Below are 22,426 nucleotides of genomic sequence, written 5' to 3' on the forward strand. Positions count from 1 at the left end.
TCATATATCACCTGGAGTCCCTTTTGCCTCCTCAAGGGACCCTCCAAGGGCCAGATTCCAGCTTAGGCTGACTAGATGCTTACCTTCTTTGCTGTTTCAAACTCTAATCCTTCTAAAGCTTCCATAGCCAGCTCACGCCAGTCAGTGTCTGTCACTCCCAAGCAAGCAATCTGGTAGGCTTCTTTGAACATTTTCCTATCCAGGTACTGGTACATTGGAGCAGACTACAGGATTTCATCAAAAGGAAAGAAGATTGTTTTCAGAGCAATGGAAAGAATCAGATTCATACAAAGCCTGACTCCAGATGTGTGCCACTGACTTAATTACAAATGCCCACAGAGCAACACTATAAAGATTAATCAGTACTCTTCTCACCCCACACACTCCACATGCTTTCCAGTTGCCACCCCCTTTCATAGCCAAAACAGCATTCAGCAGCACAAACTTCTTGCCTGTCCTTCCTTCTACCACCAGCTTTCCCCACCTCCAGGTCTGCTTTACCACAAAATATCACCCTCGTCTAGAATGCCCTTGCTCCTCCTCACCCTCTGGAAAGTACCTACTTGGCTCTGAAGGGCCAGTTAAAGTATCACCTCTTCTGGAAAGTCTTCACTGACTCCTCAAGGAAAGGAGTCTGAGCTTTCTCTGCCCTTTAACCAGATCTCAATTGTGCTGTAATTAAAAGCCTGTCTCCCCCACAAGTCTGGGCATACCCTGAGAGTAGTGGTGGGGTTGTACTTACCTCCCCCAGCAGGCCCTCAGTCTATGTTTGCTGGAGGAAGGAACATTACTGTGGGGAGGGGGTCTGGGATGGCCTCCTATTAAGAGGGCTGCGAAACCATCTTACCCAAGAAACCTAAGTGATTTATCAGCTCCAGGGTACTCAGAGAGGCACATCTCTCTGAGTTCCCTGGAGCTGGGAACCTTCCTGCAGTCCCTCCTTCCAGATGGGGCTGCCTCACTGTGATACCTGAGTGGTTCCCAATAACTTCTCTTCTTAGGTTTACATACTGCTTTTGGATCTGTCCCAACAGGTCTGTGTTGCAGGTTTTATCAGTCCCGGATTATAGCCTGAAGACACAGAAGCAGCATAGGGAAGACGTGGGGCTGGAGCCTGGGGTGAGCTGACTCCAGGTCCTGAGCACTTTCCCGGCTCTTGGGTATGGGATATGTGTATGTGCGCATACACGAGAACAAGTCTGAGCTGGGTCTGGCGTCCTGAATAACGAAAGGCTCTACCCTTGTTTTAGGCCAGTGTGCTGAAGGGAACTCAATCTCTCCCGGGCAGTAGAGATCAATCAGCCAGTACTTCATGCTAATGGTTCCCAAATGTGAAGCTAGAAGTGCTGTTTTCTCCATTTGGGGCCTATACCTTTGAACTTCCCTGTCTCATTTTTTAGCTTTCAAGTTGAAGGATTTTTTTCTTCTTTCTTAAGCCATTCTGCCCTCTGACAGCAAGATGTGGGTGCTTCGGAGTGCTCATCTTTTCTCCCATACCATTCCACCTACCCTTCCTCCCTTTAGTGGGGTAGCAGGGTATGGACAGGGGAGCAGCTGAGCCAGAACCCAGACCTAGCTCAGCCACATTCTAGCTGTGTGGTTTTTTTTAGGTAAACTGTTTAACTTCTCTTTAGATGCCCTGCCCAGCTCACAGGCTACCAGGAGCAAACAAGAGATGTGCTCAGTACCTCCACTGTATTTTCTCAGCACCAGCTCCTCGCCATCTCCCCAACTCTCCAGACTTGTTCCTACCCCCATCTTTCCCCCTGTCTGAAACAATCTCCCTGCTCCTCTCTGCCTCCCCAGACGTTTTGGGGCTCAGATCAAGTGTCATCACCTCCTGGAAGCTTTCTCAAACTCCCCATGCATAATGAGCTTTCCTTTCTAAACTCCTTTAGTGAGCACCCTCTGTTCCAATTCAGTTCTGTTTTGTAGTGTTTGCTGCTTTAAGATGGTTAATAACAATAGGAATTGGGCCAGACAAAACCTGAAAGATAGGTATATTTAACTAAACAGAAAAGAAGTGAGTCCCCAAAGAGTGAAAGGAGTTGCCCAAGATCACAGCTGGTTCAGGCGGCAGAGTCAGAACTCAAAGCCAGTGCTCTTTCCCCGAAACTGCACAACTTCTTGCCACGCTGAATGCCCCGTAAGGCTGGAACAGGGACTTGGACAGACACATCAGAATCGAGGATACGATGAATGGTTAACATTTGGGCTTGCTTGGGAGGCACAATCTGAGAGTGGGAGTTTTAAAAATATCCTAACTGAACAAATGCCCTCTGAGTTCTACTTTATCTCACTGTTGCATTCCAAGCATGAAGTCACCACCCGCCCCGAGAAGCCTGACTAGGGCTTGCCGCCCTACTTGGCAGCCCTGACAAACCAGTTCTTGCACAAGATGATGTAAATTTCGAAAGGAAACCAGAAATCCCCAGAGTGGGTCTGATGCTTTCTCCCTCCTCTCTAGGCCAAAACCACAGGATGGCTGGAGGCAGAGGCAACAGATAAATAGCCTTTGTCTTGAGGCTGCCTCTCCTAACCCTTGGCAGTTCTGACCCTGCTGCATCAGCAGGATGGGCTTGGGGAAGCTATTGGGGGCGGGGGAACTGGATGGGGAATCTGGCTTCTGAATTTTAAGGGCTTGGCAGAGGAAGCCCCAGGCTGCCCCTCTGGCTCCTCTTGGCCAGCCAAAGCCAGGGAGCAGCAAACTGCATTTATCTTTGAGGTCAGGATGGCAGTCTTGGGAGAAAAACTTTTAATCAGCATAGCCTGTTTGGCACGATTAAGGAAGATTGGGTTTCTGGTGGATGTGGTGCATGGGTTTGGGACGGGGAGCAGATAAGGACTACAAGGAAACAATCCAGTAGGGGCTGTTCTTGCCCCTCCTGCTGCCACTTCCACCCACCTCTCTCCTTTCTTTCTCTTTCCTTTTCCTCAGGTCTGAATTCCACTAATATTTATTGAATAATTGCTCTGTGTCAGGCACTTATAATTTCTGCACAATGAGTAATAAGTACCATCAGCTTAGAGGAAGAAGCAGACCCCAGCCCCACCCTTTAAAAGAAGCCAAGTCAGGCTTTCAGTGACTATGAAGGTGGGGAGATCCCGGCTGGGCTGAGGACACAGGATCTCACTGTCCTCCCAGCCCTTCGACCGTCCTCTGAAGCCCCTCAATAAAATGATTCGATGCCCTCCACCCCCACCCAGAAAAAGGAAGCTGAAGGGCAATCTAGAAACATGTCTAAAAATCTGTCAAATGTACATGGCCTTTTATCCAACAATTTCACTTCCAGGAATTCACACCAAGAAGCTAAGGTGGGATAGGTACAAAGACTTGGCAAGAAAGATGCTATCTACAATAGCAAAAAAGCTGTAAGCAGCAAAAGTGTCCAACAATAGGTACTGGTTGAGTATGCTGTGGAACATCTATGTGATAGGATAAAAAGAAGTCATTAAAAACAATGTGGGGGGGCACCTGGGTGGTTCAGTCGGTTAAATGGCTGCCTTCGGCTCAGGTCATGATCCCAGGGTCCTGGGATCGAGCCCCGCGTCAGGCTCCATGTTCAGGGTGAAGCCTGCTTCTCCCTCTCCCACTACCCCTACTTGTGTTCTCTCTCTCGCTGTCTCTCTCTCTGTCAAATAAATAAATAAAATCTTAAAAAAAAAAATAAAAAATAAAAACAATGTTGGGGTGGGGACAGCAGGGAGGCGGGTGTGGTTACAATAAAAGGGCAACCCAACATCAGAGATCTCATGGGTTGGTGGTTGTAGAGACATGAACCTACATAGGTGAAACATCTGTGCCGTAATTTTGCAAACTGTTACCAGTGGGGAAGCTGGACAAGTTGTACAAGGGCTCTCTATATGATTTCTTACAACTATAGGTCAATCTACAATCATCTTAGTATTTTTAAAATGCTAGAAAAGTACACTTATTGAGGTGGATCCATGCTTCCAGTAGATTGCTGAGAGAAAAAGCCACTCTGCTAGCTGACAGCCAGTACTTCATACAAAGTGATGGGTCTGCAATATGTAAATGTTAGGTTAAATTGGAAGATGGCGATAAAGGACAGTGATTAAAAATCTCTCATTTGTGGTCCACATTCAGTAAAGGAAGTATAGTAAATCTGAGGTTTCATTTATAGGAGCAATATTTATAAATAAGAGTCAAAAACAATATCTACAGTAGATTCCACTTTTGTTTAACATGTTCATATAAAATTGTATACTCGTAATTGTATATTCTGCATATGTTACATATACATACAGAAAAGGCCTGGGTGGGTATGTCCTAAAATGTTTAAGACTGATTCCCCTTGAGGTTGGGATTCTGAGGGCTAAGCCTCTCCTTTGTGCTTGTCTCTACTTTATGGCAGTTCTACAGAGAGCATGATTCATTTGGGGAACAGACAGGAAGCTGGGACAGCTGGGATTAGGCCAGCCCTGACTTGGGTTGCCAATCTCTGCCCTCCCACCTGTGTTTCTGCCCTCCCCTGTTTGTGGCTCCAGGCCCCCATTTCTGTTCTGGCCTCCTAGTTTGAGGGACTTGTGCAGATAGTCCCATGCTCCCTTCTTGGCTCACAAGACCTCAGGCCCCCTCCCCATCCCACCCATATTCTCTTTTCTCTCACACCATCCCCCCTCCTGCATCTGTGCATACACACTGCTGCACTCCCAGCTTTGCTGGCTTACTCCACTCTGCCCCATGCATGGCCCTCAGTGAAACACACTCTGTCTGAAAACAGACAACCCTGAATACCCTCCCTGTCCCAACCAGGAAAGGGGGATCAGAAAGAAATGGAGGCTCAGTGAGGTGGAGCTGTTTGCCCAAAGACACACAGGTTGTACAGGGTGGAGGCAGGCTTTCAGGTTCTAGTCCAGAATACCTTCCATGACATCATAGCTACAATTCATCTCTCTTCCCTCTCCCTCCCCATCCACCCCCCAACCCAATGCATCAGTGAGGGGCCTGGCTTTCCTGGTCTTTCCCTGCCACTCATTGCTGAGAGCTGACAAGCGCCCCGGTTACCTGTGGCACCTCCACAGCTGACATGGAGAAGACATGGAGGCAGAAGATCTTGGAGCCATTGTAGCCCACCACAAAGCCCTGTAGCTTCTGCTGGTGCACAGGGAAGGTGCTGGCTTTGATGTTGAGGTAGCCTCCTCCCGAGAAGCAGAGCATGTCCTCACACTGGGTATTCCAGGCCACGCTGTTGGCATTTGGTTCCTGAGGGACAGGGATAGTGAGGACCTTGTGACAACCACCCTGGCCTTTGGTACCATTCCTGCACTCAGTCAAGCATTCTTTTTAAAGCCTGAATCACACTAAATTGCTAACAGTGGGATGGGGGGAAAACCAGGAATAGTGAACCAGAAGAAAAGGATAGAAGCATAGAGGCAAAATCCTCTATGTACTTGTTTATGTTAGAACTATTTTTAATAAGCAAGCATTACTTTTGAAAAAAAATTATTATCCCAAATATTAATCATTACACAGTGAGAAAATGAGCAAAGTGGCTTTACTTCTGTTAGAAAATGGGAATACATAGCTATGTATAGAAGATTTAAAGGGATCTGTTCCAAAAAATTAACAGTGATTGTTTCAGGGTGGGTGGAATTGTGGGTGCTTTTTATTTTCTATGCTTTTTGTTTGCCTGAAATTTCTTTTGGTCATGAACATCCATTGTTTTTTTTATAATAAGAAAAAAGTGTTATTTTTATATTAGAAAATAATATATTGTCTCTGCATTTAAAATTCTCACACTGGAGAAATACAGTCACCCTGGGATGCACTCCCTTCCCCCTACCTCCTCTCAAAGTTTTCTGCTTAGCTCTGGAGCCCCAGGGACCAGCAGATGTTCATACCTTTCTACCTAGAATCTTCTACAATGTCTGAATCTTTTATAATGAGCATGGATTACTTCTATAATGAGAAAAAACAATATAGCTGTTTTCATTTGCAGGGGGCAGGGGCAGCAGAGAGAAGAAAAAAGACAGCTGGGAATGTTTATGTCTCCTGGCAAAGTCTGAGAATTACCTTCCCTAGCCTACTACAGAACCCTCAGTGGAGATGGGGAAGGACACATGCCCTTCCATTCCTGTATGGTTCTAGGCTCAGGCACAGATTCACAACTGGGGGCCTGCTAACCTACCTACAGGAGGTGGTTTTGAGGTTGCGGAGAGAAGTTAACAGTTAGGGCCCTGTTTTATACCAGGCACTGAGCTAGGTACTGTGGTATCTTGTTTAGTCCTATAGCAATTCTGTGAGGGGGCATTTACTAGTTCCATTTCAGAGGTAAGGAGAAGTTTAGGCTCAGAGAACTGTACTGACTTGCTGGATATCACACAGTAAGTGGTGAGGGCAGGACTGGAGCCCAGATCTGTCTAAAGACAAAACCTGTGCTCTTTTTTCGCCCTTAATCACTCTGCCTTGATTTATTAGAGTCAGCTCAGGCTAGCAGTAGCCAGGTAGCCCCTTCCAACTGAGGCAGCTCCCTACACTCCAGCATCCCTCTGCCCTGCTAATTCTGCTCCCAAGGACAAGAAGGAGCCCTGAGAAGGGCATCTCGATCTGCAGATTAATACTGGGACACCTGTTGTGGCCAAGGAAGCCAGACAGGGGAGGTTTCAGCTTCAGGGGGGAGCTTGCTTCACGCAAATAGGCCTTGACCTCTTACAAAGTCCTAAAGAGGCAAAGAGTGGCGCTGAGTATGGCAGAAAGCCAGCCAGGAGCTGAGCATGAAGCCCTTGGGATTTCTTCTCCAGTGACACACTTCTACCAGCCATAGGACCAAATGGTGTGTAAACAATGCTTATCTCCTAAAACAGTTCACATTTTGTTGGCTCTGATAGCATCCTTGTGAAATAACTAGAAGGTTATCATCCTTTCCCTTCTTTCAGATGACAAAACTAGTCCTATTTCTTTACTGTGTCTTAGGTCACTTATAGATACAGCAAACCTCTAATTGGCAAGAAGCACTTTTGCAAAAGAATCATCCTCACATTAACCAATGCACTGAGAGCCTATCAAGTGTCCCACTTAAATTTATTATTATTCAGGCACCTGGGTGGCTCAGTTGGTTAAGCGACTGCCTTCGGCTCAGGTCATGATCCTGGGGTCCTGGGATCAAGCCCCATGTCGGGCTCCCCGCTCAGCAGGGAGTCTACTTCTCCCTCTGGCCTTCCCCACCCCGTCATGCTCTCTCTCTCATTCTCTCTCTCAAATAAATAAAATCTTAAAAAAAAAAATTTATTATTATTCATTTACTATTCACAGAAATAAAGGTATTACTTGCCCATCTTACCTGTGAGGAAAGCAAAGTTCAAAGCGGCTTACCCAATTCCTGCAGCTCATGTGTGGGAGGAGTGGGCTGTGCCCTGGGGCGTCTTGAGCTCTGTGCCCCTGCTCAAAGCCTACACCCCTACACATCATTGCTCCTCCCAGAGACCTGCCTGGGAACCAGAGGGTGAGAACCTCCTGCAGGGACTGGGAAATAGAGAAGGAGTCAAAGGACCATGTCCTAGAAATTCTCTGGGATTTCACCTGAAAAAGCAGCTCCTTGGTGTGGATGTCATACACCAGACACGTGTCGTTTTCATCCACCACAGCCAGCTTGTTACGGGAAGCACTCATGTCCAAGCAGCGCACGGCTGTGGCCTGCTTCAGCAGGACAATGGCAAAGAGATTGTCCACAAAGATCTTTAGGATCTGGTGAAATTTCAGAGAAAAAAGTGTGAATCACCATGGCAACAAGACCCCAGAACTGCGCCAGGCTGTTGGAATCTATGTGTTCTACAAGAACAACTCCCACTAACTTCAACAGAGGTTCCATGCAGAGAAAAGGACTTATCAAAAGAACAGGAGTGGGGGCTTATCCTTAGGAGACCAGAAGTGTGGTTCATCAGAGGTTGACAAAGTAATTATGGGCCCAAGACATGACAAATTCACTTAAATGTCTGTTTAACTGGGGATTTGTTAACAACATTACCCAAACTGCAGGATTAGGAGACACCATCTAGCGAGATCTGAGTCACAAACTAACACAGGAAGAAGCTACTTTAAACACTGACAAGACATTGGGTATAACCACAGCAAAATAATGATGATGATGATAAGGATGATGACAGCTATCAGTTATTGACTATTTCTGACAGCCCTCTGAAACATGAGGCATTATCCTCATTTGTAAAACCTGAGCCTCAGAGAGGCAAAGTGACCTGCCCAGGGTCACACAGCTAGTGAGTAGCGAAGCACGAACATGACCCCAGGTCGACCTGCCCCCAAAGTCCCATGTTCTCAGGCCTCACACTGGAAGTGACAGCTGACCATGAGAAAGATTCAGACTTTCCATCCCTTTGGTATTGCTACCCTGCAGCCCCCACTAATTTCATACTCCATGACTTCTGTCCCCAGGAAAGGCCTGACAAGCTTTAGCCACAAGCCATCTGCTAGACAGCTTGGCTCTCAGGCTAACGCAGTTATATTTTCACTTTCAAATTTCCATGTAGCCCACTTAGAACTTTTCTTATTTTGAGCAAAGAACACACACACAAATCTGTTTAATTGTATAACCTAGATTTTCCACATCTATATGAGCAAAGGGCCCATTTTTCTTATAACACCAATAATAGCCTGAGGACCAGCACCCTCTAAAACACAAGCTAGAACACACTGCCTTAATCCATTCACTGCCCTAATAGGGATCTGACCTAAGAATGAGCTCTGCCTTCCTCTCTAGCAAGCCCGTGAAACTGTACCTCTAACAAATCTCCCATCTTCTGGGTGCCCTTAAACCCACTAATCCACTCTACAGGCAGCCCAGAAGCCACAGTGCCAACCCTGCTAGAATGCAGCACACTCTAAGTCTAAGGGCCACTGCATCTTTGGCCTGAAGCTGTCCTCAAAAAATGAAACTCTGGGTTGCCCTCCAATGTGTCTGTGGTGAATGTGGGGTGGGGAAAGCCCTTTTCCCTGCCCCAGGGAAACCATCTTAGGGTCATAATGAGTCTGGTCCCTATGGTCTGCATACAGATAATCAGCCTGATGGGAGACACATGAGAGCACTCACCTGTCCATTCTTCAGGCCTACTAACAGACCTTCCCTTCCTGGAGGGCCACCGATCACCTTGATGTAGCGAATGAGAGACTCCATCTGCCACTCCCGCTCCTTCACTCCACTGAAGGACAAGCACTGTAGCCGTTTCTCCTAGAAAGCAAACCCAGCTCTGCATGGATATTTGACAGAGTAAGTGTTCCCAGCCCTCCCAAGGAGGTCTTCCTGCATGTGAGGGATGAAAAATACCTACACATTCAGTGTCTATTGAACCCCATCTAGTCCCCATGATTGGCATTGTTCATTAATCCTTCATGTAAGCCTTCACCACAGAGCCCAGCTCAGCCTCACATCTTCTGTGCAGACCTCTGGGAAGCCACAGAGGCAGCATCCAAAAGCACACTTTTTTGTCACATCTGTAACTTGTGGCACCTCTAAACTGCTTGAAGTTCTTGACTTTTAGAGAGATTTTATTTGTATTTTACATATAGTGATTTTCTAAAGGATTTCTGCCACTTTATCACTTCTAACAGGCCTACTTTTATGAAACTAAATCCACCTCTACTTCCAAGAAAGATGCCGGGCTGGCCTTCCCTCAAAGTCTTTCCAAACTTCTCTTGGCATTGCCCTAGACATTTTGTAGAAAGCTCTCAGTTGAGAAATTTTTTCTGTGAAAAAATCTTTCAGCAAGTAAAACCTCCTTTACTATTTTTGAGTTGATATTATACGTTTTTTGTTGTTTAACAGAAAGATAATATAAATTTTTATGTGTATATGTTTACCAAAAAAAAATCGCTCTTCATTTCTATCAGTGTATGCTTTAAGTCATTAAAACATGTATAATCCTAGGATAACAAAGTGCTTTGCAATACAAAAAGGTATTCTCCAGGTTATGGCCCATGACTTTCTAGTAGAGTCCAACTCCTCTAGATGTCAATAAAATTAAAGCAATGAACAGCTACTGAGTTTGATGGAAAGGGACTTGTTTCTTAGTGTTCAATTTTAAAACCATGATTTGGGTACCCTATCCTTGGAGGAAACATGAAGAGGATTCAGCCCGATCCCTCCAACCTGCTGCGCACCTGGCAGAGGATGATGTGATCGGCACACACCACCAGGAGGTTGCATTCAAACTTCTTGACAATCTTCTCCTTCACCCGGTAATGCATATCTGACGAGTCGTCTGAATACAACTCATAGATGAGGATTTTCTCTGGCAGTTGGATAGCTAATCGATTTTTGTAGATGGCAATTTTCTTGACAAGCTCTTTGCATTTAATCCGAACTGTCAAAGGAAAAGAAATCCAGCTCTAGCAAGAGATTGTTAAGTAAGGTAGAAGGCAGAAAAATTAAAAGCTATCATTTACTTAATGTTACTGGCAATTAAAGGAGACACTCTCATCAAAAAATCTTTACAGAGTGTCTAATATGTGAATCAGCTCTACTAAACACTGGGATCTAAAATCATATACAATCTTTGTGGTCCAAAGTTTACAACTGAGTATGTAAAGTAAAATTCTTAGTGATACCCTCACTTGCTGAATATAAGTTTAAACTCCTGTGCACAACATTAATGTATTGCCCCTAATGATCAGAAGGCCATCTGGATGACTATCCATGCCTCTAGCTACTCTCCACTCACCACCATCAACAATAGAGAACTGCATGTAGTTTCTGGTATATACTAGGCTCTCACACTCTAACTGCAGACCAGATGGAGAAAATGTCGCCAGAAAGGAAGCTGGGGAGCTGCCCAAGTGGCTATACCCTCACCAGCACAACTGGCATCTTCAGCCAGAGGTGCTCCCGGATGGGAACCAAAGGATGCCAGCTGAATCTGTAAGACAACCCTCAATGTGTATCCCTACACATAGGCACTGGGCAGGGTGCTATGGCCAGCACAGCTGTATATGACTACACTTGAAATAAGTGGATCCTTAGCCCATTTAACCAGCATGGCGACTTGAGTGGACAGTGGATGAAACTGAAGTTCAGACTGACTGTGCTAGGCCTGGAACTTGGATCTTCTGACTGAGCCTGTGGTGACCCACTGCCCCTGCTTACCCTTGGGTAAGGACCCATCAGGAGGCAAGTGGAGATGAGGCTGAGAGAGAAGGCCTCTAGTATATCCATACCAGAGAGGATATAGGTCCACAAAGACCCATGCAGTTCAGCCACCCTGGCTCTGACATGCCATACATTAACCTCCCTTAGTCGGAGTCCATGTTCCCCTTGGAATTAGCAGCAGCAAAATTATGTTAAGTCTGTGCCTCCCCTCTTTTTTTTTTGAGAGAGGGTTTATTGCTCTCATTAGATCCTCAAAGACATCTACATTCTCCCCTTACCCTCCAAAAAAAAGAGGCAAGAACCAGTGGTCCAACGTGTTTCCAAAAGACTGAGGAGGAACATTCCCTATCATTTCACTTGCCCTATCAGCCGCTCTCTCAACCTACCCCTCTTCCCAAAGGCTGGAGGGCAGAGGGGCCATACCTGCCTTTTACCTTTCTGCTCAGTGATCAGGTGCTGCACGATGACATCAGTCATGCTATCCCTGTAGGCATACCGGTCCTTGTAGAGCCCATGGACAGTACTGAAAATAAGCTGGTAGAAGGAAATGGTGCCATCTTGGCAGCCTACCACCTGCAGGGAAAGAGAGTTGTTAATTCCCAGCTGTCTGTGGAGAAAGAGTCTGCCCTCCCAGTTGTCAGGAACAAATGTCAATGATCTGACTGGCTACACATGGCTGATGTCTGTGCCTGCTCAGGCAATGGCCCAACAGAATGAACTTCCTCTTCTTACCACGTAGTTGGAGTCAGGTTTCACTTTACACGTCCACACCCAGGAGTTCTGCTCCCCAACAGTCCCAAGCCGCACTCCATCCTTGGTGAAAAGGGATACTTGCTTGTCTGACCCTCCCAGCAAAATGTACTCCCCTTTAGTAAAGTAGCTGAGGCAGCAGGGGTCAAAGTTCAGTGACCGATCCTTCCCAATCTGAGGAAAGAAAACACACAGCAAGGGAAAACCACTAGTGAATCCACAGTAGTCACAACACAATTTAGGGCTTTTCCTACCAACTTTAATGAGGGGAGTCAAGAAGACAAGGGCAAGCTGGCCACCGTTACCCCCTGTGGGATTCCATCACGAACACAGGCTAGTCTCCCTGGAGCACCCTACTCCTCCTCTCCACATAGTTGAATCCTCCACTGCTAGGGTGGGCAACAATCCGCCCAGTCCCCACTAGGTGCTCCAGGTATGTGTCTTAGCAACTCAACCAATCCAGACCCAGGGATTGGTCTTTCTCCCATAGGCTCTCCTCCACACACAGCCCTTGCAAGGGTTCAATGGTTCCCCTCAGCTTCTTTCTTCTTTTTTTTTTTTTTAAAGTATTTCATAAAGCCAAATATATCCAATTTAAAAAATTGTCCTCTATTCTGAAACTACAACCATCCTACTTTTCTTTATAATAACCTTATTGAGGTATAATTCACATATCATACAATTCACCCATTTAAAGTATATAATTAATTGTGCAAACATCATCACTAATTCAGAACATTTCTATCACCCCAAAAAGAAACCACATACCTGTTAGCTGTCCATCCCAATTCTCCTCTCTTTCCCTCCCCTGGCAACCACTAATTTACTTTCTCTGTCTATAGATTTGCTTACTTTAGAGATTTCACATAAATGGGGTCACACAATTTGTGGCCTTTTGGGACCAATTCATCCACATTGGAGCATATATCAGTACTTCACTCCTTTCCATTGCTGAATAATATTCCATTACATAGATCTACCACCTTTTATTATCCATTCATCAGTTGATGGCCATGCCTACTTTTTTGACGATTATGAATAATACTGCTATGGATATATGTGTACAAGTTTTTATGTGAACATATTTTCATCTCTCTTGGATATATATACCTAGGAGTGGAATTTGCTGGATCTCTAGTAACTTTATGTTTAACCTTTTGAGGAACTGCCAGATTTTTTCAAAGTGACTGTACCATTTTATTTGTACCAGTAGTATATAAGGGTTCCAATTTCTCCATCCAAGTGGGTATGATTTTGATTTGCTTTGCATTTCCCTGGTATCCAATAATGTTGAGGATCTTTTTATGTGCTTATTGGTCACATGTATATCTTGTTTGGAGAAAAGTCTATTCAGATCTTTTCTCCAATTTTTAATTGGGTTGTCTTTTTATTATTGAGTTGTAAGAGTTCTTTATATATTCCAGATATATGTCCCTTATCAGATATATGATTTGTAAAAATTTCTCCAATTCTGTGAGTTGTCTTTTCAGTTTTGGTAGTCTCCCCTTAGCTGTTATGGTGACGGTCAAGCTCCTGAGCTCAGCTCCCAAGAGCCTTTTCTTAGCCAAAATGAACATCTTATAATTTGCCAAGCAGACCATACTCTTTCAGGCCTTCATGTTCTCACAAGTGCTATTCTCCATACCACCCCAGCCCTGGCCAGGAGTGTCCTCTCCCTCTCTCTACTAGGTGTCAACTCCTACAGAAAACATCCCCCAATCTCTCCGCCCCACCCAAGGCCTGATTTAGTGCCCCTTCCTCTGTGCTCCCATGGCCCTGTGCTCACTTCCCCCACAGCATTTCTCTCACTGCTCTCTTAATTAACAGGGCTAATTTGATGTCCCCGACTCCCCTTACCACCCATTAAAGTCCAAGCTCCTTATTGTCACTGGAGTTTTTGCTGCCCCCGAGGGAACTTTTTGTGAGTAAAAAGAGTATTTATGATTGCCATTATTAAACTATTAGATTATTAAAGAAATAATTCTAAAAACCTGGTTTCTCAATAAATTTTTAAGTTCAATTTATATTTTCCTATTTATTAGTATAACAAAAGTAAACAACTAATTGAAAAGAGGCCTTTGATTATCATTTACTGAGTTAAATTTTGAACAGATTTTAAAATCCCTTAGTGTTGGGACACCTCAATTGCACAGTTGATTAAGTGTCTGACTCTTGGTTTCAGCTCAGGTCTGATCTCAGGGTCATTGGGCTCCACACTCAGCCTGGAGTCTGCTTGGGTTTCTTTTTCCCTCCCTCTGACCCTACCCACCCGCCTCATGCTCGCTCACTCTCTCTCTCAAATAAAGAAATACATCTTTAAAAAAAAAAAAAAAAAAAGGAAGAAAATCCCTTAGTGTCATTTACAACTTAGTTGACTCCCTTAAACTAATTTAAATTGCAATTATTCATTTCATATGTTCAATTTTCCCTTATAAGAATTTCAAATGCCTGGGGCATCCGAGTGGCTCAGTCAGTTAAGTGTCTGTCTTCGGCTCAGGTCATGATCTCGGGGTCCTGGGATTGAGTCCCGCATCGGGCTCCCTGCTCACTGGGGAGCATGTTTCTCCCTCTCAGCATGCTTCTCCCTCTCCCCCTGCCTCTCCCCCCTGCTCGTGCACGAGCACTCTCTCCCTCAAATAAATGAATAAAATCTTAAAAAAAAAAAAAAAGAATTTCAAATGTCTAACAACCAAATTTCCCCTAGTACTTATATAATGATAGTAAACCTAGTAAGAAAACTAAAAAAATCTTTTTTTTTTAAGATTTTATTTATTTTTGCGAAAGAGAGAGAGAGAGAGGAGAGCACAAGCAGGGGGAGAGGGGCAGAGCAAGAAGCAGACTCCCCGCTGAGCAGGGAGCCCGATGTGGGACCTGATCCCAGGACCCTGAGATCGTGACCTGAGCCAAAGGCAGACACTTAACTGACTGAGCCACCCAGGTGCCCGAAAGTTAAAAAAAATCTTATGAGTCATGACATGGAAGGCTTGCAGCTTCTGGTAATGGCTCACTAGTTCCCACTGGGCCAACTCTCCTGCAGGTAACAACTATGAACTCTGGACCAACTATAAATTACAACCACCTGAAGGCACTACAGAGCAACCAGAAGCAGACAAAAACTGAAGACACATGGGTATTTGGAAGAAAGGACTGCACTACGTGAGTTTCTCACTTTTTTAATGGCTTTTTGCCTAAGGGCAGGCCCTATCAGCACCCTGCTGGATGAGCACAGAATTTGGAGTGGCTATAACAGCTTAAAAATGAGGGGAAATCCCAGAAAAGAGACAGATGAGAGAGAGGAGGGAGAGCCAAAATTCTGCACATACACTCTGTTGAATATCTGGAACTCTTTGAACTACACACATGTGAGGCAGATGCTAAGCAGCCTAGCAAGGCTAAAGAACTCAATAGAGACTTCAGCTGCTGCTTACAGTGGAAAGATGGGACTCTGAATGTTGAATCCAGCAAAGTTAACTACTTGTTTTTAAAAAACCCAACTATAGGGATGGATGCCTGGGTGGCTTAGTCGGTTAAGCGTCTGCCTTCAGCTCAGGTCACGATCTTGGGGTCTTGGGATCAAGCCCTGCATCAGGCTCTCTGCCTGATCATTATCATACTCAGTGGGGAGTATGCTTCTCCCTCTCCCTCTGTGATCTCTCTTGCTCTTGCTCTCTCTCAAATAAATAAAATCTTAAAAAAATAAATTAAAAACCCTAATACGGTGCTCCTTCAGCTGCACAAATACTAAAATTGGAACATTATAGAGAAGATCAGCATGGCCCCTGTGCAAAAATGACATACAAATTCATGAAGCATTCCATATTAAAAACAAAAACAAAAACAACTACACAGTAATCCTCAGAGGAACATGACAGAAATGAATCCCTATGATGCATCATTTACACTGTCCCGAATATAACCCAAAATTCCAAAAAGCAGAAAAATGTGAACCATATTCAAGAGAAAAGACAATTAGTAGATATTGACCCCAAGATAATTCAGATACGAATTAGCAGATGAAATTTTAAAACAGCTATTATAACTATGGTCAAGGATATAAAGGAAAATATTCCTATAATGAATGGACAAATAGCAAAAAAGAACTAAATGGCAATCTAGAACTGAAAAATGCAATAAGTGAAACAAAAATTCATTGGATGGGCTTAACAGAAATATTACAGATGACAGATGAGTCAATGAAGTTGAAGATTGAGCAACAGATCAGAGCAGGGGGGAAAAAAGACTTAAGAAATGACCAGGGCCTCAGTGACCTGGAGAACAATATCAAAAGGTCTAACGTGTAATTGGAGACACAGAAGAAAAGGAGAGAATGAAGAAGAAAAATTATTTGAAGAAATAACAAAAAATTATTCCACATTTGGTGGAAGAATAAAGACATAAGTATATAGATTCAAGAAGATCAGTAACTATCCCCCACCCCCACAAGCCAGAAAATATAATGTATCTCTTTAACATTCCAATATTACTTAGGTACTTAAAACTAAAAATTTCTTATACCTTTCAATTTAAAATTGGATGTATAAAATTGATTACTCAATTACAACTTTTAAGTGGTCATCACAAGACAGATCTGATAGATATTCTAATATGGATTCTAGCATCAGTCTGCCTGGGTTCCAAACCAGACTTGGCCACTATTACCTGTATGGCTTTGGGCGGTTATTGCCCTGTACCTAATTTTCTAACATGTAAAGTGGTGATAATAATACATACCTCACAGAGTTGTTACAAAGATTAAGAGTTAACCCTGTAAAGAGTTTATACAATGCCTAAAATTCAATAAATGGTAGCTATTATTATCATTAATCCAGATACCCTTAAACATTACAAACACTTAAAATGTCAAAAATACACAAATTATACCTAACACAAAAGTATAGGCTTGATTTACTTCATCATCCTATATTTAATTCTAAATCTTCCCAGATTTAAAAGACACCCAACTAAGGAAACAATTTTACTGTCCCAAGCCAGTTGGATTATCTCAGCAGAGTGAGGTTGCTTATCATTCAAAAACTCTGGGCCACAGCATGAGCTCTAGTGCTACATACATGCAAGATATTGCCCATGGCCCTGACCACCAAGTCAGGTTCTTTTTTATTTTCACTATAGCAACAAGACTCCATTCCTTCCCGGTGTAGTGTGGTTATTTGTTCCCAAGAACTTCCAATACCCATGCCCAGTGCCTTGTACACAATAGATATGCCAATAAATATTTGTTGAATAATGATATACACACATTAAGTGAATGAAGAGATAGGCCAGGGCTAGATGCAAGATAATTAGAAGTGAGGGTTTGGGGAAATCAGCCAAGGCAAACTCAGAAGACACTTATCTTTTCTCTACTCAGCTACAAAAAAAAGAGACCAATGGTAAGATGAGATAGAAAAGAAATGGCCTCAAAGCTGGGCTACACATAACTGAAACCCCTCCTTTCTAGCAGGACATGTTTTGAGGAATAAGGATATTGTTAAACAAAGGCTCCACTGAACAGGCTTTATTTCTCACCTGCTTGGCTGTGGTACTTGAGCCACCCATACCACCTTCACTCTAATCCTTGGTGTCTCCAGCCTTACAGGTTTTCCTACCACCAGGTTCTATTTTAATCCACCCTCCACAGAAACAAGGAATTCTTCTGAAACAGGAATCTGATCAAGTCACTCCCTACCTAAATTGATGGCTCCTAAATACTTATAGTATATGAAGTTCAAACTCCTAATCCACATGACTCAGGTCTTTTAGAATCATGTCCCCATGGGGCGCCTGGGTGGCTCAGTCGTTAAGCGTCTGCCTTCGGCTCAGGTCATGATCCCAGGGTCCTGGGATCGAGCCCCGCATCGGGCTCCCTGCTCCGCGGGAAGCCTGCTTCTCCCTCTCCCACTCCCCCTGCTTGTGTTCCCTCTCTCGCTGTGTCTCTCTCTGTCAAAATAAAAAAAAAAAAAAGAATCATGTCCCCATCTTCCTTTCTAGTTCCATTTTTGTCCACAATTCTTGGGATCCAGTCACTCTGAACAACCTGCTATCCCCTGAGTTGACATATATCTTCATTCTTCCCTGCCTTTGCAGATACTATTTCCTCTGCCTGAAACACTATTCTCAATTGTCCTCTGCCTAGCAAATTCCTGTTTATCTTGCTCAAAGGTCACCTCTACAAAATCTCCCATTTCCACCAAGCAGTGATGTTATCCTCTTTTGTGTCCCTGTAACAGTCTGTCTGTACATCTCTTTAAGACACCATGTATCATGCTGCACTGGGGCTACTGGCTATCAACTGTGCCCCTACCAGCCTTAATGCAGAGGCATTAACAGTTCTGTCAGTAGCTCCTAGGATAGGTGAAATGCTGGCCTCCGTGGGTGCTCATTAATGTTTATAGAATGCATAAAGCAAATAAAGGAAGATAGAGTCATAACTAAGACCTAGGCTTTAGAGTCAAAACAATCTGGGTTTCAAGATCAGGTGCCACCCATTTGCTAGCAGTGTGGGACCTCAGGCATAATCTTTATTTCACTGCTCTGAGTCTTGCCTACTCATTTCTACAAAGTTGATAACCAATTGTACCTACTTCACAGGGTTTTGTAAGAATTAAATGAGATAAAGTATGTAATAACACTGAGCACAGTACCTGGTATTAAAGTAAATGCTCAATAAACAGGAGCTAACAATAATAAAGTATAATTACTAATAATATAATCTTTGAAAGTGAAAAAAGATTATAATAGGCATGACCAAAACTGTATTTCCACTGGGTTTGTATAGAGCTACATACCTGTTTTCCACTTAGTTGATAGAAGGAGAGTTTCTGTCCCCAGTCAGCTACAGCCAGGATATCATTATGTTCCTCTCTAATCAACAGAAGACAAAAGAGGTTATGTGGGGCCATGGCCTACTGATAACTGTAGCCCTAAGGGTTTAACAAACAACAGGAAAAAGAAAGTGCTAGCCAGGCTGTCAGATTGCCAAATATTATACAGCAATACGGAGGCCAGAAGTTGTAATGTGGGCCAGCCCATCAATCAGTCCAGTGGGATGAGGCAAGGTGATCCTCCTGGGATCTGTTATTTCACTGAATGCCCTACTATGTGGCTCTGCCACAGTGAAGAGGCTAAACCCCTCATTTCAAGTCTTCCTGAGAGCAGTGCTAAGAAAGAGCAAGGTGATAGAGCCAAGACTGCTTTTTACTTATGTACTATAAAATGTGGGGAGATGGTGGAGAAGCAAGTTTATTGCCATGGAAAGGCATGGGCTATCTGATTTTTTAATGGACAAAGGGGAAGCTGGCTTGCTCTTCCTGAAGAAGGAAAATTAACACCTAAAGCTAAGTTCTCTCATAGTTGGGGTTCTCAAACAGGTGAAATGGTGTCTGACTGGATCTAATAAAATATAAGTGGGCTCTCTGAAGACCAACAGTTGTCTTTGAAACTGAGTACCTATCAGTATCAGTGCCTTGGGACTAGGGCTGTAGGACCAGCACACAGAAGAAACCTCTTCAGCTGAGGCTGGAGATCAAGCTACTTGGGAATCTAGTTCAAGAGAGAGACATTCCCAGCCCTTGAGACCTGGTCTTACTCTACCTAATGTTGCCTCCTCTTTGTTTATTAATTCAAGCTTTTCAAGCCCAGGGCCTGCGGTCGGTCATCTGGAAGCACCATTAAATATGCAGGCAAGGCATGGTGCAGCCTCATCTGCAAAACCCAGCCATGGGTGGCAAACTGGCAAATATAGGCACTAATTCACAACTAAGGGAAAAAAGACAAAGATGGAGGGGGATGTTAACAGGAAGAGACCTGCAGGGGAACTCTGTATGATTTGCACTGAGGTCCAAACACAATACAGGAACCCAGCCCTGTTACAGAAGCCACATACATGAGCTGGATTGGTGGTTTTCAATCTCCTTTTTCCCTTTGCTCTTTTTTATTCCTGGCAGTGGGACTCTTTACCAAAACGAAAACTCATGTCAAGCAATAAAAGGGGCTGTTCTGGTTGAAGCAGAGATAGGGATCTGAGGCTCACCCTTTCCTCCTTTCCTTGTCCCCCACCTCCACCTCCTTCTAAGGAACCCCAGGTACCATAGAGCAGTTTGGAAAGTCCCAAGCTAGATCATTTTTGCCCAATTAGAACATCCTGGCTCCCTCAGTCTCCCCACTCCAGTCTGCCGATGTTTTCCTTATAGGTAAACTCGATAGAAAAAAAAGAAAGAATGCCTAGACAGCCGGGATTTGGGTGTGAGGATGGTGGGTAAGGCAAGGGCTTCCTCTCTGATAGATGTCCTACCCAATGCAAGGTAAGGTAGAGGGGAATAGGCTAAGAAAGGTGTCCAGTAATAGAGGAAATGTTCAATGAACTATGGTGTATCTACACAGCATATCCTATGCAGGTATTAAAAATCATGTTTTTAAAAGGACCACTAATGTTACCAGAAAGAGTTCACTTTATGATGGTCAAGTGGAAGAAAAGAAGATCAGATATGACTTAGTTAATCATATGAACACACTAAAAGACTGAGGGGAAATATATTAAAATGCTAACAATGGTTCCCTCATGGGATAGGGTTTTACAGAAAAGTTAGTTCTCCTTTAGATTTTTCAGTAGTTCCTAAATTTCCCAAAGAACAATTTTATAACACAAGTTATAAAGGTGTGTTCCCCCTTGTTGGAGGAGCTTTCACCCACAATTCCCCCAACCCAACTTAGAATGGAGCTTCAGAGCAGTGTCTGCCCTGGCAGGTCAACGCTGGGGCCTGGATCCCTCCAAGGAGGGTTCTCGTTCCTTGGGACACACTCACGAGTTGTCGTCCCTGAGACTGTCGTCCTCTTCCTCTGGCTCTTCCTCCTCTGCCTCACTACCCTGACTACTGTACACTGCTGACTTCAGAATGGAAGGGATTTCCTGAAAATATCTGTTGACAATGACTTCCTCGGCATCCTCATTTTCTCTGTTCATCCAGAAACTCTCCCATCGGCTGTAGACAGTAAGTGGCTGTTCACAATCACATTGCCTAGAACTGCACTAAAGCTATAATTTCAAAACCTGTCAAGAAGCCCCTGAACCCGGCCCGGAAGAGGACAGTAACCAGCTATACTGGGCATCCTGCTTCTCATGAATTAAAAATGGTACCCTGAAGCCACAAAGTCATCTGTGGCCACGAAATCAAACAGCAGGAACTCTGGGGTAGGCTAATGGCCTTTGAAGGCATTAGACATGCATGGTGCAGCCCTGGGCTGGACATGCTTATTCAGGAAGAAGCATAAAAATCTGGTGTAAGAAAGGCAATGGAATCAAATAACCTTCTAAATCAAGTAGGTACCACCTGTAAAATGACATTGGGCTGGTAAACAATTAAGTCCTTTACCTTCAGAGGACTCTTTGGGTGATACTGGGAATTTAATATTAGATGATTATACAAAGAGCACCTAAAGCTATTAGTCTACCTTTAAAGTCACATGGGCAGAAGATGGAAAAAGTGTGTAAGGTTTGAGAAGGTAGATGCCAATCATTTTTGAGCTTTGGGGACATTTCTAGACTTAATTATTACTTTTTTGGCAAGGGCAGCAAAAAAAGGCTCATGAAATAGCTATTTATTATTCGGTGGGCACATGTTCTGCCCAGACTTGGAGGGAAGAAATGAAAAAGGGAAAAGACCAAAATAAAGCCACAGCAAAGAGGTGAGCTATTAATTCATAAAGAAATGGGCTTTCTGTAGCATGCATACATGCATGCATGCACACACACACACACACACACACGTTAGGCTGGCCTACATAGTTCATCTGCTTTGCTAAAATCTCTGGGATTCATTCCAAAACTCAAGATGGGCTCTTAAAAAATTCCATCCAAATGGAATGGGTTCCAAAACAGATCAGTCAAATGGAGTGAGAAGGTTTTGAATGGATGGAGACCTTAGGAAGAGAGAAGAACTCAACCTGCAGAGAAAGCCCTTTTTCTTAATAGTATTTGTCCTAGAAGGAGGAAAGCTATAAGATCACCTTGAAGGGTTCCAACAGATAGACCATATGGGGGAGAGGGAGCCCCCCGGCCGCTCGATTTTCACTTTCTCCTCGCCATTTTTATTCCGTATGCTGATGATCCCATTGAACATCCCGAGAGCCAGGTACTGACCATCATTTGTCCAGCTGTTCATACAACCAACAAAGGGCATGGGAAGAGGGAAAGGAACACAGAGAAGATAAAACTAATGAGGATGATGCCTTGGTTGAAATACAGTCTGATGAGGCAGCAACAGCAGTGCTCATCCTGGTCCTGATGTAAAAATCAGAGGATCAAACTTCAAGCCCCATTTATTTCTAGGATCAACAGTGAGAGGGGCGCCTAGGTGGCTCAGTCATTAAGCGTCTGCCTTCAGCTCAGGCCATGATCCCAGGGTCCTGGGATCGAGCCCCGCATCGGGCTCCCAGCTCTGCGGGAAGCCTGCTTCTCCCTCTCCCACTCCCCCTGCTTGTGTTCCCTCTCTCGCGGTCTCTCTCTGTCAAATAAATAAAATAAAAAATCTAAAAAAAATCAACAGTGAAATGTGAAGACA

General features: G+C 44.1%; 1 protein-coding gene and 1 non-coding gene across 7 annotated transcripts in view; one reads left to right on the top strand and one right to left on the bottom strand.

The window, feature by feature from the left end:
• IFT122 (intraflagellar transport 122) overlaps positions 1-22,426 on the bottom strand; it is a 68,522-nt gene that overhangs the window by 30,023 nt on the left and 16,073 nt on the right. For 3 of the 6 annotated variants that reach the window (XM_045904305.3, XM_064591889.1, XM_045904307.3), the window contains exons 7-15: positions 21,873-22,019; positions 18,656-18,731; positions 11,853-12,044; positions 11,555-11,693; positions 10,136-10,338; positions 9,069-9,206; positions 7,544-7,708; positions 5,030-5,227; positions 84-224 (exon numbers count right to left, since the gene is read on the bottom strand). In XM_045904305.3, the coding sequence (XP_045760261.1) occupies positions 84-224; positions 5,030-5,227; positions 7,544-7,708; positions 9,069-9,206; positions 10,136-10,338; positions 11,555-11,693; positions 11,853-12,044; positions 18,656-18,731; positions 21,873-22,019 (1,399 nt within the window). Of the gene's footprint in view, positions 1-83; positions 225-5,029; positions 5,228-7,543; positions 7,709-9,068; positions 9,207-10,135; positions 10,339-11,554; positions 11,694-11,852; positions 12,045-18,655; positions 18,732-20,671; positions 20,849-21,872; positions 22,020-22,426 lie in introns of all 6 variants that reach the window. The other 3 variants (XM_045904308.3, XM_064591900.1, XM_064591909.1) reach the window with 3 other exon arrangements.
• LOC123834977 (U6 spliceosomal RNA) lies at positions 15,589-15,694 on the top strand. Its single transcript, XR_006788551.1, has one exon. It is a non-coding gene; the product is annotated as a U6 spliceosomal RNA (small nuclear RNA).

The sequence above is a fragment of the Mirounga angustirostris genome, unplaced genomic scaffold (genome assembly GCF_029215605.1).
Source record: "Mirounga angustirostris isolate CCGP_5_RB_7025 unplaced genomic scaffold, mMirAng1.0.hap1 SCAF_1, whole genome shotgun sequence".
Taxonomy (NCBI): domain Eukaryota; kingdom Metazoa; phylum Chordata; class Mammalia; order Carnivora; family Phocidae; genus Mirounga; species Mirounga angustirostris.